The 17,302-nt window shown below is 41.0% G+C and overlaps 1 protein-coding gene across 3 annotated transcripts; it reads right to left on the bottom strand.

Annotated features, from left to right (window-relative positions):
• Positions 1 to 1,044: 1,044 nt before the first annotated feature.
• On the bottom strand, positions 1,045 to 16,828 carry ap2b1 (adaptor related protein complex 2 subunit beta 1). 3 transcript variants are annotated; one of them, XM_037748213.1, is made up of 22 exons: positions 16,674 to 16,827; positions 13,211 to 13,265; positions 12,965 to 13,070; positions 12,014 to 12,149; positions 11,666 to 11,911; positions 11,400 to 11,590; positions 11,042 to 11,263; positions 10,627 to 10,747; positions 9,974 to 10,069; positions 9,184 to 9,299; positions 8,828 to 8,993; positions 8,643 to 8,741; positions 8,199 to 8,458; positions 7,673 to 7,865; positions 7,230 to 7,271; positions 6,370 to 6,522; positions 6,129 to 6,274; positions 5,278 to 5,407; positions 4,626 to 4,710; positions 3,804 to 3,890; positions 2,984 to 3,159; positions 1,045 to 1,856 (listed from the first exon to the last, which is right to left on the bottom strand). In XM_037748213.1, the coding sequence occupies exons 2-22, from the start codon at positions 13,245 to 13,247 to the stop codon at positions 1,782 to 1,784; spliced, it is 2,883 nt and encodes a 960-aa protein (XP_037604141.1). In that variant the 5' UTR covers positions 13,248 to 13,265; positions 16,674 to 16,827; the 3' UTR covers positions 1,045 to 1,781. The 3 variants fall into 3 exon arrangements, with proteins under 3 accessions (XP_037604141.1, XP_037604142.1, XP_037604143.1); XM_037748214.1 differs by having other exon boundaries at positions 2,984 to 3,138; XM_037748215.1 differs by lacking the exons at positions 1,045 to 1,856; positions 2,984 to 3,159 and adding an exon at positions 3,196 to 3,418 and having other exon boundaries at positions 16,674 to 16,828.
• Between the last annotated feature and the right edge of the window lie 474 nt (positions 16,829 to 17,302).

The raw sequence follows: 17,302 nt of genomic DNA, 5'->3' as shown, positions 1-17,302 counted from the left end.
TGCGTTCCTCCACTCGCAGACAACCTCACTACGCTGTTTTATTTTTAAAAACATGACTTTATAATTGCGTTAAAAATGTGCTCTTTTTATGCCAGAACAAAGGTGGGAAGTGAGTGGTGAAGCAAGAGAGAGAGAGAGAGCGACGGGAGCAAAATTATCTGTTGCATCCCAGTCACCTTTTACAGTTCTATGTGATTTATGAATTAGACCATTAAAACAAAAAAAGAAAACAATAAAGACGTTTAAGTGCAGCTGAGGTGGAAAAAGGTGGAGTGTTAATAAAGACAGCCTGTGCTGACGGAAGACTGACAGAAACATTTTGTAATGAGGAGCAGCAATGAAATTAGGGATGCGCCGACACCGGATCGGGTATCAGTGACAATGCGTCCTATCCATTCAATTCAATTCTATGTTTATATACTATATATATATATATATATATATATATATATATATATATATATATATATATATATATATATACACAAAGATGGAACGCAGCGGCCTCACGCGGACAAAACAAAACAGTGTTTCTGTCGTCTAATGTGTCGGACACTACGATTGTTCTATGTCAGAGGTCAGCAACCTGCGTCTCTTTAGCTCCTCTCCAGTGGCTCCCTGTGGATTTATAAAAATGGAAATGAATAACTGCTTTTTAGTTTACATTTTCATTTTTATTTATCATTGTTGTAGGTCAATCAATCTGAGATTTAGAGAATAAAGTCATAATATTACCAGAATAAAGTCACAAGTTTACGAGAATAAAAGTCGTATTATTATGAGAATAAAGGCATAATATTATAGTGTAGTAATTTTACGTCTTATTTTCTTGTAAAGCTATGACTTTTTTCTTGTAATATTCTGACTTTATTCTGTAAATCTCAGATGTTTTTTCCCTCAATGTGACCCTAATACTCCATAGTACATTGTCTCTTTGGCCCTCACTGCATTAGACTTATATATTATATACTTAGACTATAAACTGTTACCTTCATCACAATGACCAAATGTTTTGCAGCTCCAGACAGATTTGTATTTTTTTTTCTTTGTTTAAAATGTCTCTTTTGATAATAAAGGTTGCTGACCCCTGAGCTAATGTGGCACTGTGGTCCCTGTATGTAAGACTTGTGCATATACAGAAATGACAATAAAAGCAGTCTAAGTTAAGTAATCACATTAAAAACGGTGTTAAAGTCATGACAGGAAAAGCCGGAGTACACATGCTGCTCAATGTTTGTTAATTAAGGAGGCCGACCTGCCGTAGGACAGACGTCAGCAGCTTCTGATCGTTGGTTTGGACTCTTAAAAACACACATTAATGGAAAAAAGGAACAAATCAACACTGGTATTATTCTGTAGGTGCAACTGAAGCAAAGTAAAAAGTGAGTGTGAGCCACACATCGTACAAAATTAATAATAAAAAACTAACAATGGCTTCATGGAAACTGGGGTGATTATTTTTCCACTCATGACAGTTTCACCATCAGTCACAACATTAAGACACTAAGTTAAGGATGGAATGGTAGACGATGTTTTCACTGGGAGGTAAAAAGAGGAATGGAGAGTTGCTTTCAACTGCCAAAATAAAGGAAACATCAACAGTTTAACGTCAGTACACCTAACAATACTTTTTAACTTGACATTTGCCTTCAAATTATTATTCCTGTTTGGTTTCCCCTTGTTTTGGCAGTTAGCTGCAGGTGTGCAGAAAATGATAAAAACACTGCAGTTTGTCGTCAGGAACGATGAAGCAGGGCTGCTGCTGGATGTCTCGGAGCAGATCAGGTCTTCAGCACGGAGTCGTACGTCTGGTAGACGTACTGAGAAACCTCCGGGGCCCGACACTTCAGAGAGAGCTGTGGAGACGACGGGAGAGAAACCTTTTACTCACACATACGATCAAGATGCTGTTTGAAAAGCTTAATCATATCTGTGTTGAATTAGTTTACTGTACTGTTGAGGTGTGCAGGATTAGAACAGTCATAATAGATCACATTTTACTCTGTATTTCATCATTACTAGGGATGTCAGTAAACGCAAATCGTTTTAACATCACTACTTTCTTCCTTTTTTTAGGTCTCAGCTTTAAAGCTAGAGTGAAGATACTGGTATCATATGAAACTAAAACACCTAATGAATCCATCGGTACCAACCATGTCATACTAGCTTATCGCAAAGGAGATTAAATAAAGCTCCAAACTTGCACTAAATGTTGGAGAGGAAAAACTGGCATGTCCATGTTCAAAGGGGTCCCTTGACCTCTGACCTCCAGATCAGTGAATGTAAATGGGTTCTATGGGTACCCACGAGTCTCCCCTTTACAGACATGCCCACTTTATGATAATCACATGCAGTTTGGGGCAAGTCATAGTCAAGTCAGCACACTGACACACTGACAGCTGTTGTTGCCTGTTGGGCTGCAGTTTGCCATGTTATGATTGGAGCATATTGTTTTATGCTAAATGCAGTACCTGTGAGGGTTTCTGGACAATATCTGTCATTGTTTTGTGTTGTTAATTGATTTACAATAATAAATATATACATACATTGGCATAAAGCAGCATATTTGTCCACTCCCATGTTGATAAGAGGATTAAATACTTGACAAATCTCCCTTTAAGGTGCATTTTGAACTGATAATTGATTGACAGCCCTAATAATAACATAAAGACACTGTGGTACTACTGTATGATCTCTTATAATTATACCTCACAACACACACACAATGTGTTATATGGCTATAAATGCATAAATCAATAAAGATGACCCTTACTATCGTCTAGACTTTTGTTAAAATAAAAGTAAAATCAATTCCTAAAGTTTTTCAGACCTTGAAATTCTTCTTCGACCTTCATTGGAGTTCTACATTAAACCTTGTAGATGTCACCTGGACTTTTTTCCACACTTAATGTGCAAACAATTGCACGTTAAACACCCATAAAGCACAGTTGAAGGCCCAGCAGTGATTCCATATATACAGTACCGTGTAGTTGGGGTTGCCGGGCTGAATGCGGAGCTCAGCTAAGATCCAGATGCCGTTGGTGAGCTTGAGGGACTGGTAGAGCATATCCTGGCCTTCTACGTTCCTCTTGGCGATGGTGTAGATGTTGTTGTTCTGCAGTTTTCCTGATACCGTGTCTGCAAGACCACAATCAAGGTCTAGTCATTAACACACCTGAGTAACTGAACAAAGAGAAACCACATGAAATACACGCAAGAGTCTGTACTCACTACTGGAACACTAGAGGTGCTAATGTACACACAAGCTAAATGCTTATCAGGGAACTGACAGAGTGAATTATCTCTATGAGGGTTTTAATGAACTATGACCTGACCAGGTATTCTACAACACTGGGCCCGGCTAACAACAGCCACCATCCTGCTGCCAGGATCATGGTGGCACAAGTATGGAAGAGTCCTTCAGGTAGAGAGGAAGAGGAAATGTCCAAAGATAGGCATGTGGGTGGAGAAAGAAAACACAGAGAGAAGAGTGAGGTCTTTGGATGAGTTGTAGCTGGTAGGTTCTGTACTTACACTCGCTATTTTGAGTGCATAAGTGGGGTCACGCTGAGAAGTATGGCAAAATGCTGTATGCACTCTAAGTACCCAGATGTTGTCCTCAAAACGGTGTGTCTGCCCGGCCTAACTTTAGCCATTGTCCAACAAAAAAATCGTAATCAGCAGGTCAAACTTTTAAAATTCAGAAATCGAAATCGGCCCGAGAAAATCAGTGCATCTTTAAATAAGACATTAGAAACACTGCGATGCAACGGAGGGAAACTTTATCCACAAACTCAGCTTACCTGCATTTAGGTGGCACTCCTTGATCTGGTACTGCAGCTCGTTCTCATTGGGGATGTCTTTCCAGGTAGCCAGGAACACCTGTCGCTCTGAAGAGGGAATAGAAAACAAACATATATGTTAACATTAATGATGTGGAAGCTGTGAGCTGATTTCTACGCTGAGAAACACAACATATTATTGGATGGTTGATACATACGGAGGTAAATGATGGGCAGTTTTTTTAGCATATCATGCATGTAGCCATCGAACGCATATTTAAGACACCTTTTACAGAGTTCTTGTGTTAAAATCTATTCTATTCAGACTTATTTAATCTTGTATAACCAGATGTTTCAGTTCAATATCTTGAACTTCAGTGTCTGAATTTGACAGAGCCATCTTCAGCAACCTCATTTTTACACTTGAATTGAATGTTTAGACTTTAGCCTGTTGAATTTGAGCAATTTAAATATAGTTCTTTGAATACAGACACTTGAATTTATCTCTTAAATTTGTGAATTTCAAATATATACATAGAAGAATTACATTTTCTTTAAATTAAACAACTTGAAATTGTTTAAAATGTCAGAGGAGAATTCACATCAATTCAGACAGATGGTTTTCAATATTTCAGTGCTGTGAATTCAACGTTAATGATACAACGTTAATACAGCTCCTGAAACCATGAAGAAATATATAGTAAGTATATTTTAAAAAACATTTCACATCCAACGTGAGAACTATATTTGATCGCTGCTTCAATAGTTGTTGATAGATATTGTTTGAGGTGTGAGAAAGAAAGACATGATGATGTTTTATAAACTTGTGAGTAACAGTCATACCCATTTTTCCATCCTCAACAAAGAATATGTTGAGCGGGATGAGCACGCTGAAGTAGAAGACGTCGATGCTGTTCTTCACAGCCACCTGGGCACAAGCAGAGAAAAGAGGTTTGACGTTAGATATCTTTGGTGTAACAAGAAATTAAACTGTCACCTCCCTGATAAAGAAAACACTTGTTGTACTCGTCATGCTTGTTCTGTACGGCTGAGATGTGCCGAGGTTTAAATTATCGTCATGTTATAACAGAAATTACATAACATGCTCCGAAAAAAGCTAAGCTAAGCTACGCTTTCTGTCCTCCAACACAACAAACTCCACCGTTGTCTTCACGTCACCTCGCGAGACTTTTTCCATCCTAATGTCAGACACTTATAATAACAATCAGAGCCTGTCATGGAAAACAAGCACTTTTATTGGACGTAAATTACTTCGCCAGCTTGCCCCGTTAGCATCATATTGCAGCCCGTGAGCAGCGGCAGTCTACAGCGCTCTCCCTCAATACTGGACCAAGTTCAGATAATGTTCTTCCCATTAGTCACTTAAACACAAAAACATGGTGAAATAGGGTCCAGGTTGAAAAATACTGAAGTTCCCCTTTAAAACGTGTTGCACTGCTGCTCAAATGTCTGGTGAGTGTGAGTGCTTCTGTACCTGCAGATTATTGAGTGGGTCCATCTTCATGACTGGTCCGATGGTGTTGATGGGCAGAGAGACCTCGATAGTCTGACTGGGCATCAGCGGAGTGTGAATGGGCAGAGGACTGGTTGGGATCATCCCAAAACTACGCGAAGGAAAAAAACAAAAATCAAACATTGGTGGCTTTCAGTACCTGTATTCAGTTATAACATAGACACCCAGTCGACAATCTATGAGGTTCACCTAGCTAAAGTTAAAGCAGTCTAAGGCTACATCCACACTTCTATGTTTCTGTTTTAAAATGCATACATTTTGCTAGATTTATGCGCAGCGTCAACACTACTCCGGCGTTTTCTAGCCCCTAAAACGGAGACGTTTTAAAACGCTGCTGGCCCCGTTTTAGTTTGAAAACTCCAGGGTTGCGTTTTTTTAGTCTGGACGGGCGGAAACGGAGACATTTGAAAACGATGGCGCAGACGCCCACGTTCACTTCCTGATTGGGTCTTATCAGTCATGACGTGTCCTTCCCTGATTTGTCACGCCCCATCACCTGAACCTTTTCCATAAGAAAACAAACGACCGATCAGCCTTGACCACCAATTTCAACATGGATAACAAGTTGAAAGTGTTGCTGACCTTGCTGTCTCTGCCAGCAGCTGTTGTGCAGTTAAATTCTGTATTTTATAATAATACTACCGTTCAGAAACGGCCCTAAAACACTCGCCTGGACGGAGATCGTTTTCATTTTAAAACGCCAAAAAAACAAAACGTCTTAGTGTGGATGTAGCCGTAATACTGCAGCTCTACTGTTTCAGAGAGGTGGTGATTGATTCTATTGTACTTTCCCTGTGCATCATCTCACTGACCTGTTCTTGTTGAACTGGACAGCGAAGTCGGTCATGTGTTGCAGGGCCTTGTTGGTGAAGGTCATGTCCATGTACATGTGGCCCTGGCGGCGAGAGAAGGTTCCAGAGATCTCCAGTCCCTTAGCTTTCACTGCAGGCAGCCACACCTGGGACAGAAAATTAAAATAGGGATGCAAAACCGAACCGTAAAAAAGAGCATTGCATCTGACTGAATGTGCATTATTCAAGTGTGTGAACTCACTGTTTTCGCGGCTATGTGGCCTCCAGTGGTGATGGCCATGCCCGTGGAAAGCTCAAACAAGTCGTTGAGGCCGCTGCTGACGGCCTGAGGAGCCGGCGTCGGTGACGGAGCAAAAGTACTGGGTACAGATGAGGGGATGAAGTTCTGTCCCACCTAAAGCAATCACAACAAAAACACACACACTATCTCAGTAACCAAACCTTTAGTGAGCATCTCTGGCAACTTCAATTTGCTATAATCCTACAAAGAGAAGCACACAGACAAACTTAAATCATGCCAAAGGAAGAAACAATAATAAAACAAAACAACATTTCAACTACAGCAAGCGAGTAGCCGAAGCCCTTTTAGACAGAGAGAGTGAACAAGCTCAAAATGTGAGGTGAATTTAAAGAAGCCTACCTGTGGTTCTGTGTGTTTTAGCCCATTCATTACAAAGCTATAATGATAATGATGAAAACCACTCTCCGAATCACACGACGGGGTTTTACATTTTTGAGGATTATAACTGCAAACTCTTCAGAACAATAAAAGCTGACATGAAGTTGCGCAACGTTACGCTGGTGTTAAAATTCGGTATCGGTCCGGTCTGGTGTTTGGCTTAATATCAAACCAGTTTCAAAATGTTTACACCCTTACCCAACCAGAATGAGAGTAAATGTAAATTGTGGGATGTTTTTTCCAGGACAGAAAATGGGCTAAAACATGCAAAACATCCTTTTAACTGAAACTATGTGAGTGTTAGAGACAGAGAAGCCAGGTTTAAAAAACCCTGAAAGAGGTTTTGTTTTTAGAGAGAGAGAGTGGCGGGGTTAAATTGAGCGAGCATGCAGCATGCAGACAGGCAGAAGGGCTTGACTTACTGCTGGACTTCCACCAACACCTCCGCCCAGGTCTCCCCCCAGCTACAGGAGAGAAGAGAGAGGCCCCCAAAGACAGCATCCAAACATCAGACAGACCAAACACACAAAGACAGAGACAGAGACTCTCTTAGCAAACCGAAACCCATCAAGAGGAGCCCTTATTTTCTGGGAAAACAGCAGCTCTGAACGGTGTTAGACATTAAAATAACACTTCAATATCTGCAGGGGGATTATCAAAGAATCCGGTTATTCAAGCGGCTTGAAGAAGTGGAAAAGTGACCATCAACAGAGGAACAATAAGACTTAAGGTAGCTCAACAAAACATGTTAATGTACCAAATTAATTCAGGATTTTAAAACATTTCAGAATGATAGTGATATATCGCCCAAGTTTAGCCAATGGTTCCACTCTACAGCTAAATGAATGTGTGTGTTCGAGCTCACCAAACTGTCCAGGCCTCCTCCCAGAAGATCCACCGCGCCCATCTGCATGGAGGAGACCTGGGGCACGTTGACCGGAGGGCCCAGGTCCAGGTTCAGCAGGTCACCCAGCAGGTCACCCTGGCTGGGGATCACATGCTGCTGCTCCATGGTGGGGGCCGGCCCGCTGCTCACCGGGCTCTCACCTGTATCGATGCTGTCACAGGAGGAAAACAGTAGTACGGGTAAGGGACACAAAGTCAAAGGTTTGACAAGTGCAACTTGTCGGCCAAGACAAAGGCCCTGTTCAGACCTGGTATTAACATGCGTCTTCAGTGATCCGATCAGTTAATACAAGGTCTGAACAGGGCCTAAGGCGACGTGAGGCGACGCAACAGTCGGCCTTCATCGCCGCAAGTTCTCTGATGTCGGCTTGGTGTGTCTGGGTCTTTACATGCCCTCTTGTGTGTCACCTTACTTACATAATAAATCTGCATGAGAGTGTTCATGAATAATGAGAAAGCTGATGACACAGCAGAAATGTCCTGACCTGCTGTGCTGCACAGGAAGGTGTTTCCGGTGGATTCCGTGGCTGCCCTCGACGAAGGCGCTGGGCGGCTTGTGGTAGACGGACGCCAGAGAGCCGATGTGGCAGATGAGCTCGTCCAGCAGGGTGGGCTCGATCAGGTCCGTCTCCTCTGAGATCAGGGGCTTCTCTGACAACACCACCTCCTTGGCGGTGACGGGGTCGGTGGACAACAGGCGCCAGTAAATGTAGCCGCGGTCACGCAGGTCGGGGTTGTCAGAGTCCTGCAGAGGAGCAGAGCGTTCAATACACATGCCCATTTATTTAAGGTAGGAATTGGATCTTCAGGACTACAGTTGGACTTAAATAAACAAAACACACTTTGATATGCTGCAGAAAGCTTTAAATAAACCCAGCAGTGAATAAATAAATCATCAAACTGGTGTAAAGCTGCAAGACAACGCTCACCTGAGTGGCCAGACTGAGGACCTGCTGCACCAGCTCCTGAGTCTCTGACGGCTTCTTGAGGAACAGCTTGACGATGGCAGTCAGCAGAGTGAGCTGGACCTGGAAATCAAAGCACACACTGTTAGATTACTATTATATATATCACTATTATTATCAGTGCACAATGCTAAACTGAACAGACCCACCTGGGTGCTCTCGTCATGGAAGCCCTCCAGGAAGCTCTCCAGCAACTCGTCGGCGTTGTCGATCCTTTCAGCGTACTCGCCAACGATCCAGATCATGGCAGCGCGAGCGTCCGGCTCATCCAGAGAGTCCAGGTTCTCACACAGTGTGGCGATGATGCTCTCATACCTGAAGAACACGAGTTCATCAGTGGTCACATTGACACTTTACTGTGGGGACGTAGAGGTCATCAGGAAAATAGTTGCCGATTAATTTAATAGTTGACAACTAATCAATAAATGGTTGCAGCTCTAATGTCAACTAAGTAAAGTTTATGTGAAGGACTCGTTAGTTCTCAGGGGTTCAGTGGGAAACATACTTGTTGGGGTACTTGCGGAAGATGTCCCTGATGACCACGATCGCCTCCTGAACCACGTAGTTGACCTTGGTCTGGATCAAGTCCAGCAGTGTGCTGACACAGCGCTCAGCTGATTGCTGCAGAGGAACAGGACAGAGGCATCACGTCATCATTAATTAGAGGGGAAAGGTCAGAATGACTCATGACATGATCACTTCAGTTTGCTTGGAGTGGCCTGAAGTATTGCTGCATGCAGATTAGAAGAGGTTGGAGAATTAAATCAAACTATAGACTAAGATGAAGACTAAATGCTCTAAATGCTGCATTGAAAATGTCACAAACTGACCAGTTAATGTCAATAACGGAGGACACTGGCATCTTCAATCAGGACAGAGGAGACATGACAAACCTCATCACTATTTCTCAATAGTGTGTGGATGAATGAACGGAGCTTCTCCAAACACAATAATGACTTTTCTTGAACATTACTCTCAACATACGGAATGTTTATTATTCTAAACAAACATACACTGTTTTCATTTCACTTATTTTCATTTGAACGTCAGGTAGAATCAATAAACACACATTGGATGAGACGGGCAAAACTATCGCCATCAAGGAGACACGAAAATCATTCACTGAATTATTAATTTATTGTTATTTTAGTCTCTGATTAGTGTGTGAGCTATTGTCACCTGTATTATGATATTACTACTATCACAACGTCCTGCTGACAAGTCTGAAGTAAATTAAGATTCTTGCTCTGCGATGCACATGAGAAGACTTCGGCGTAGATGACGGCATTTCTTACCTCCACTTTGATGGCACAGCGTCCGATGGCTCGTACAGCTTTGCGCACAAAGTCAACATCCACCTCCGTGGCGTATTCCTTCAGTTCAGCCAGCACCTGAAGGTCACAGAGGACAGACATGAAATATAATGTATGTGTACACGACACACATTTAACAGCTATTTTAGATGGGATTCAATTTTACTGATTTCAACAATGGACATGATTTTAATAACATAAAGTTAATCTATTAGTCTAATTCATTTCAATGCAGTATGCGTAGTAGTATATATAAAAAAGGCACAATGATTAAATCACATATTGGTTCTTTTGAGCCCTGAAAAACAAAATACCATCCAGAAATTCATTATATTTCACTCCATATATTTGTTAGTATAAAATAGGGCTGAACGTTATATCCTTTCAGCATCGACACTGCGATGTGCACATGCACAATAATCACATCGCAGGACGTGCAATGTTGCCAAATTAACTCAAACACATCGTGCTACAACTTTTTTGCTGCCGACACAGTTTCATAATGAACTGAAAATATTCAATATTCAACTTGGCGGGTCGGGGACGGCCGCTCAGCATGGGAGGATTCCCTCGTGGGACCTCTCCACGGTGTTAGCTGGCCCTCGCCGTTCCCATGTAGTTTCATGATAAGGTACCTGGGCGATGTTGGCCTGGGAGGCCAAGCGGATCATGATGTCCAGTTTCTCCAGTTTCACATAGATCGGGTCGTTGTACTTGACGAAGAACACCTTGATCTCCTGCTTCAGGATCTCAGGCCTGCACACACAAAGAAACACATTACACATTAGACGGTGGGAAGACCTTGAAGTGTTATAATCCCTCATAAATATACTGTAGGTGCAACTAAACCCGTTAAGCCCCTGATGTGTAAAAGCCTTTACGGTGTTTTATTTTTGTGCAATTAATATATTTATTAGAACTATTGTTTCACACAGAACGCAAATATTAAGTGGCGAAAAAGAGACCTACTTTTTTTGGAAACAAGGTACATTTTCTGAGCTTTCACACCACAAATAAAGGTATCGGTGCATGCTGTTTGTGATCTCTCACCTTTTCTGGACGATGAGGTTGATGTTCCTCAGAGCCACGTACTGGACCTCGGGCTCTCCGGAGAGCAAGGTGACCAGTGGCGGGGATAACTTCTTCAGCAAGGTGTTGTAGTAGTCCGAGTCCTTGGGCAGCAGCTCCAAGAACTTCATCAGCACTTTGACGGCCGACAGCACCACGGCTGAGTTGGCGTGAGACAGCCGGGGGGTGACGCGCTCGCAGATACTTTGAGAGGGAAGGATGGAGGGAAAAGTGAGAGTCAGTCAGGGGAATGGAGGGTAACATTAATCTGTATCAAGTATCATCTCTTATATCATCAGCACAAGCCTTTATTCCACATTTTATTCGGAGTGATCGCTACCTTTGGGCCTCGCGCTCGTCCTTGGGGTTGTAGTTGGACAGGCAGTCCAGGATGAAGATCTGTCCCCACTCCGTGCACTCGTTGAGGGCCGTCAGCAGCTTGTTGATGTTCTGGGGGTTCAGGTCCAGCAGGTTGCTGTTGGGGTGAGACTCGCTGATCTCAGACAGGGCAGCCACCGCGTTGGCCACCACCTAAAGGACGGAGGAGTTTTGTGATTATAACTCTGTAGCTGTTATACCAACAACAACTTCACAGCCGACACCTACCATGGGATTCGAGTCAGCGATGAGGTCTCTCAGGGAGTCCAGGAAGCCCTGGTCCTCCACCATCTGGGCGTTGATGTCATGAAGTTTAGCCACGCAGACGGCCGCCGTCTTCCTCACGTACGGGTCCTCGTCCTTCAGGCACTTCCTCAGCGGCTCACACAGGTACTCGGTGATCTTGTCCACCCGGATGCAGCCCATGGTGCGCACGGCCAGAGCCCGGATCAGAGGGTTGGGGTCCTCGCAGTCCTGGAGGGGGCGAGACAAGACGGGCAGTTGTGGTTTTAATAAGATTAGTGCCCTGGCAGTATTATACACAGTTGAAGAAAACAAGTTCATTTAGGGCCTTGCCTTGACAAAGCTGTTGACGGCCATGATGGCCATGTCCGGCTGGCTCTTGGCGTAGTTCATTAGGTAAAGGTAGACCAACTTCTTCAGCTCCAGGTTGTCCGTCTGCATGCAGTTCACCACATCTGGGAACAAAGAACTGACAGCGAAGCAGGAGGACTCAGTCAGTAAACAAGTCAGCCTAAAGGCCAATATATATACACTCTCTCACAAGTGTTCAGACTATCTGGAAGCTCAACCTTCCTCATTTTTAATCGGTTTACAAACGTTTCCAGATTAGTTGCCCAGCTGTGTAAAGGTGTGACACTGGGCAGAACTCCAAGTGCTCCACAAACTGTTTTCTCCACATTCCTCACATTCCTACGTCCACCACCATCTGTGTTCACTTCACTTTTAAGAACCTTTTGATGCTTTTGCACAAGGTTTTTTCTTGCATTTCCACCCTGTTGACTCATTTGCTTGACGAGTTACATTTGAAAGCAGCGTCAGCAATCCTAGAAAGTTATTGGACCTTGACTTTAGTATCACTTCCTGAGCTGTGCCGAAATGTTGTTGATGTATTTTGCTTCTCCTTTTTCTCCTGTTTTGTGGTCAGTTATGGAGCTCAGTATCGACTTCCTGTTAGATTCTCTAGACCAATTGAGTTTCTACTTTCTAGTTAATGTGGGCTTTGGGAGACCCTGAGGCCTTAATTGCTTCCATTTCTGCAATATTAGTTGGTTTATCTCTGTTCATCATTTTAATATAAATAAATCTCATTCATTGTTAAGCTTCAGTTATACTTTCCACAAGGACGGCCGCACCGACGAGGAAACGTTTGGATCTTTTATAGTCCGTGCAGATTTATCCGCGTGGCAAACAGACATTCTCAAAGCTCCTCAAATTTTCTGCGTTTCCGCGTAGTTACAAAAATTTTGATGTGCACGGACGGCCGAAAATAAATTAAATAAATACCTGACATCCTTCCCAACAGTCATGGCAGCGATGACCTTCTTTACCGCCTCTTTCCTTTTCTCCTTCTTCTCATTGTTCAGCTCCGCCTTCAGTTCAAAGATCTCCCCTGTCAGATAAATCAATAAATCACACAGTGAGCGTTGGCAGCAGCAACAGCACCGTCTGAATATACTGTCAGACACTGTGACATGAGATGATTTCTGGCTGATCAGCACCACTTCCTTCCTTCCTTCCTTCCTTACTCACCTTTTTTGTTTGTCGTGAAATATTTGGAGTCCGTCATGATTGTGGTCCTTTAAGTCTGTGCAGAAGAAATACATGACATTATGACATCAGCAAAATCTGCATCAATGATTCCCTTTAACCCCACTGTCACATACAATGAGTTAATTTATTTGTTTTTACAGTCTCTTCCTCCCTGATCCGGTGTGTGACTACGTGGCGTAATGATGATAAAACCACACACTAGTTCTACGTCATTTATCTGTGCTGCCTCCAACGTTATCAGATTTGGCTGAAATTACTTTTTAATTAACATTTGTCCAAATCTTTTTTATTGTTTTTTGCAGACATGGCAAAAGGTCATCATATCAAATGAGTGTCCGTGTCACACGAAAGAAAGAAAAAAAATATATAAAAATAATTGTAATAATAATAATAATAATAATAATAATAATAAAAATAAATAAAATTAAATAATTTATAAAATTAAATAAATATTTAAATTAATAAATATAATTAAATAATAATAAAATTAATAATGAAGTTAATCATAACATTAAGTAGGAGTGAAAAAGTAAAGACAATAGTATTGGTTGGAATTAAGGTAAGTAAAGTTTAAATACATTTATCTGCAATTATTACATACAGATTCAGACTGGAAGTCGGAAAGTGGACAACAATACTGGTATTTTAATATTCAAATATAGATGACTGTGCATTTGCACAGCATTTACTGGCGTCTCTCTTTTTTGAAATTATTCTATAGATCTCAAGGTTGCAGGCTCCTTATATGAAAACTGAATTGACGTTTAAGCTTCTCACTCAGACAATTCCCTATATGGTTAAAAGTATGTGGACACAATTAGTGGGTTCTGCAGCCTCAACCAGGTACGTAACATAAAAACATAGAGCTGTGTAACCTCCACAAACAAACATCTGCAATGCAGAGCTCAGTGACTTTCAACGTGGCACTGACACAGGATATCCATCTTTCCCACAAGTCAGATTTCTGCACTGCTAGCTCTGCCCCAGTCAGCTGTAAGTGCCGTTATTGTGAAGTGGAAATGTCTGCGTGCAACAATAGTTCTTCCTGTGAAGCGGTAGGCCACACAAGCTTTGAACCGCTCATACTAGCGAATCATTTCAAATCCCCGGCCGGTTGCGACACAAACTGCCTCAGGAAGCAACTGTCAGCTCTGTTTATTGGCAGCTTCATGACATGGATCTCCAACAGTGGAGCACACAAGCCTAAAATCACGATGCACAATGTCCGCCGGAGTGGAGTAAAGCACGATACCACTGTGGAATATCTGCAGAGATGAATCAGGCTTCACTATCTGGCAGTCTGACAAACCAATATGTGTTTGGCAGATGCCAGGAGCTCCCTTCCTTCCTGGATACACAGTGCCAACCATAAAGTTTGGTGGACATGGAACAATGGTCTCGGGCTGTTTTTTATAGTTTGGGCAAAGTTCCAAACAAGGGAAACCTTAATGCTACAGCAACATATAATCATATTTTAGACAAGAGCGAGCTTCCAGCGTTGTGGCAACAGTTTGGAAAGAGTAATTTTCCTGTTTCAATATGACAAAGCCCTGTTCATAAACCAAGGTCCATAAGGAAAAGGTTTTCCCAGTTTGGTGTGGAAGAACCTGACTGACCTGCACAGAGCCCAGACCTCCACCCCATCCAACACCTTATCACCCAATATCAGTTCCCATAGCTAAGTGGGAGCAAGTAATCCGTACCGTTGTTCAACATACTTCACTTCTTGAGAGCCTCCTCGCTGGTTGGAGACGTGTAACCACGGTAACCCGTGCCAACCTCAAATGACAGTTTGTCAGAATCAAAGTCTGAATTAATTTAAATATACATTACGCCTATTAAGCTAAGTGAAATCTTATATTTACAGTTAAACTGAAGTGTTAGTGACGTTACAGAGCTGCCCGTCAACATCTGTTATGAACGTTGTTGTCGTCACTACCGCATTGCATCGTGGTATATTTATGCTGCAGTATCCAGTGTCCAGCATTTGCATACAGTAATATTTCCCCGGAAATAGTATGCAGTTCACATACTATTGGTTTCATACATACTCAAATATCTCACATACTGTTTTAGTGTACTAAATAGACACAGTGACTCTTATGAAAACTGATGAAATACTTTTCTAGATTTAGATTGCATATTTTTCTTGGGTTATTTCAAACATTAGAATCATATTTGCTATAATATAAACTTAAATATGAACTATACCCATTATTTTTTTTATTTTTTCTCTTGTGATTAGAGTCAATTGCACTATATGTTTCGTATATGTTAAGTACTAACTAAGTACATTTACTAAAGCACTGTGCTTAGGTACAAGTCTGTGGTACTTGAACTTTACCTGAGTATTTACATTTTATGCATCTTCACACTTCTAATCCATCTCAGAGGTATGTTTTACTTACTTTACAGCTGCAACATTGGTGATGCTTATACTTAAATGCATCAATAATTATAACCCAGTAGTAATGCAGTTTGCTATTTTGATGGTAATACTTTTGTACTTTTACTTCAGTAAGATTTTGAATGCAGGACTTTTACTTATAACAGAGTATATCTATATATACTGTGGTATTATTACATGTACTTGTGTGTAAAATATACTTTTTCAAGCCCTTTATCGTCATTGTGTAGTACAACGAAATTAGATTGTGACAATCCCATAGGTGCAAAAAAAGATAACACAATAAAAAAAGAGAGTGCAATATAAATATAATATATATATTATATATATATAATATTATAAATATAATATATATATATTTATATATATATATAAAAGATAATACAATAAAAAAAGAGATAGTGCAAATAAATATTATATATAAATATTATATATATATATATATATATATTATAAATATAATATATATATATTTATATATATATATAAAAGATAATACAATAAAAAATAAAAATACAATATGTATATTGATGAGATGACAGTTTTCCCAGTTTTACTTCTTCCACATTCTTTTGATCATGTAGTTTATGTCAACATCAGGTTGTTTATATTTGGTTCAGGTTGATAAACATCATATAAAACACAGAAAATGAAAGTATAAAGTGTGTTTTGGTACATTTCTACATTAGCATCCTGTCAATGACAGGTGCTAGCTAGCTTGTGTTACTCAGTAGGTGAAGTAAACGTCAGCTAGCTATATCTTAAAGAAACAATAACATTACCTGCTTCGTTAACGTTAATCTTATTTAATCTCTTTGTTAATTAAACCTAAACTAGACAGGTAGCATGCAGCAGGCTAACGTTAGCTCGCTGCATGCTAACAGGTTACCCATTGGTGCTAGCGTTAGCTCCGGACTAGCGATGCTAGCTGTGTTATTAAGGTCTGTGCCGAGCTGCCCAGCTGGCTGGAAGCCACCAGATCACACACAGCGAGCAGCAGTAAGGCTATAGAGATGTTGTTAGTGTGTCTGGTACCTGGCTGGGTGTCTGTCGGCGGGTTAAAGGTCCGGTAGAGGAGCAGGAGGAGCAGGAGGAGCAGTTTGGTCTCTTCCCGGTTGGTCTGAGGAGGAAGATGGAGAATCAGGATGAGCTGGTGCGTTCACATGTCGTCGGAAACTAGGCAACTTCCCTCTTGAGTCTGAAAAATGTCCGACAAAGGTCTGAAAAATGTCTGAAAAAAATATGTCAAAAAACATCTGAAAAATGTTCAACCAATGTCCAAATAGAAGTCCGAAAAATGTCCGAAAACTCCCGAAAAAAATATCCAATAAATGTCCAAAAACATTCCGAAACAAAGTCAGAAAAATGTCAGAAAAATATCCAAAAAAATGTCAAAATAAATTTCGAAAACAAAATGTCCATAAATATCCGTCAAATGTAAAAAAAAAAAAAAAAAAAAAAAAAAGATTTTAAAAATAAGTACAAAAAAATGTCAGAAAAGATAAAAAGAAATGTCCCAAAAAAAAGTCTGAAGAAATGTCAGAAAAAAAAGTCTGAAAAAATGTCCGGAAAAAATATTACAAGAAAAAACGTCAGAATATTACAAGAATAAAGTCATAACTTTACCAGAAAAAAAGTCGCAATATAACGTGATGAAGGCACTA

This window comes from Sebastes umbrosus, chromosome 17, assembly GCF_015220745.1.
Source record: "Sebastes umbrosus isolate fSebUmb1 chromosome 17, fSebUmb1.pri, whole genome shotgun sequence".
Lineage (NCBI taxonomy): Eukaryota > Metazoa > Chordata > Actinopteri > Perciformes > Sebastidae > Sebastes > Sebastes umbrosus.
The sequence above is the reverse complement of the archived record's forward strand: the minus strand, read 5'-3'. Positions and strand labels throughout refer to the sequence as shown.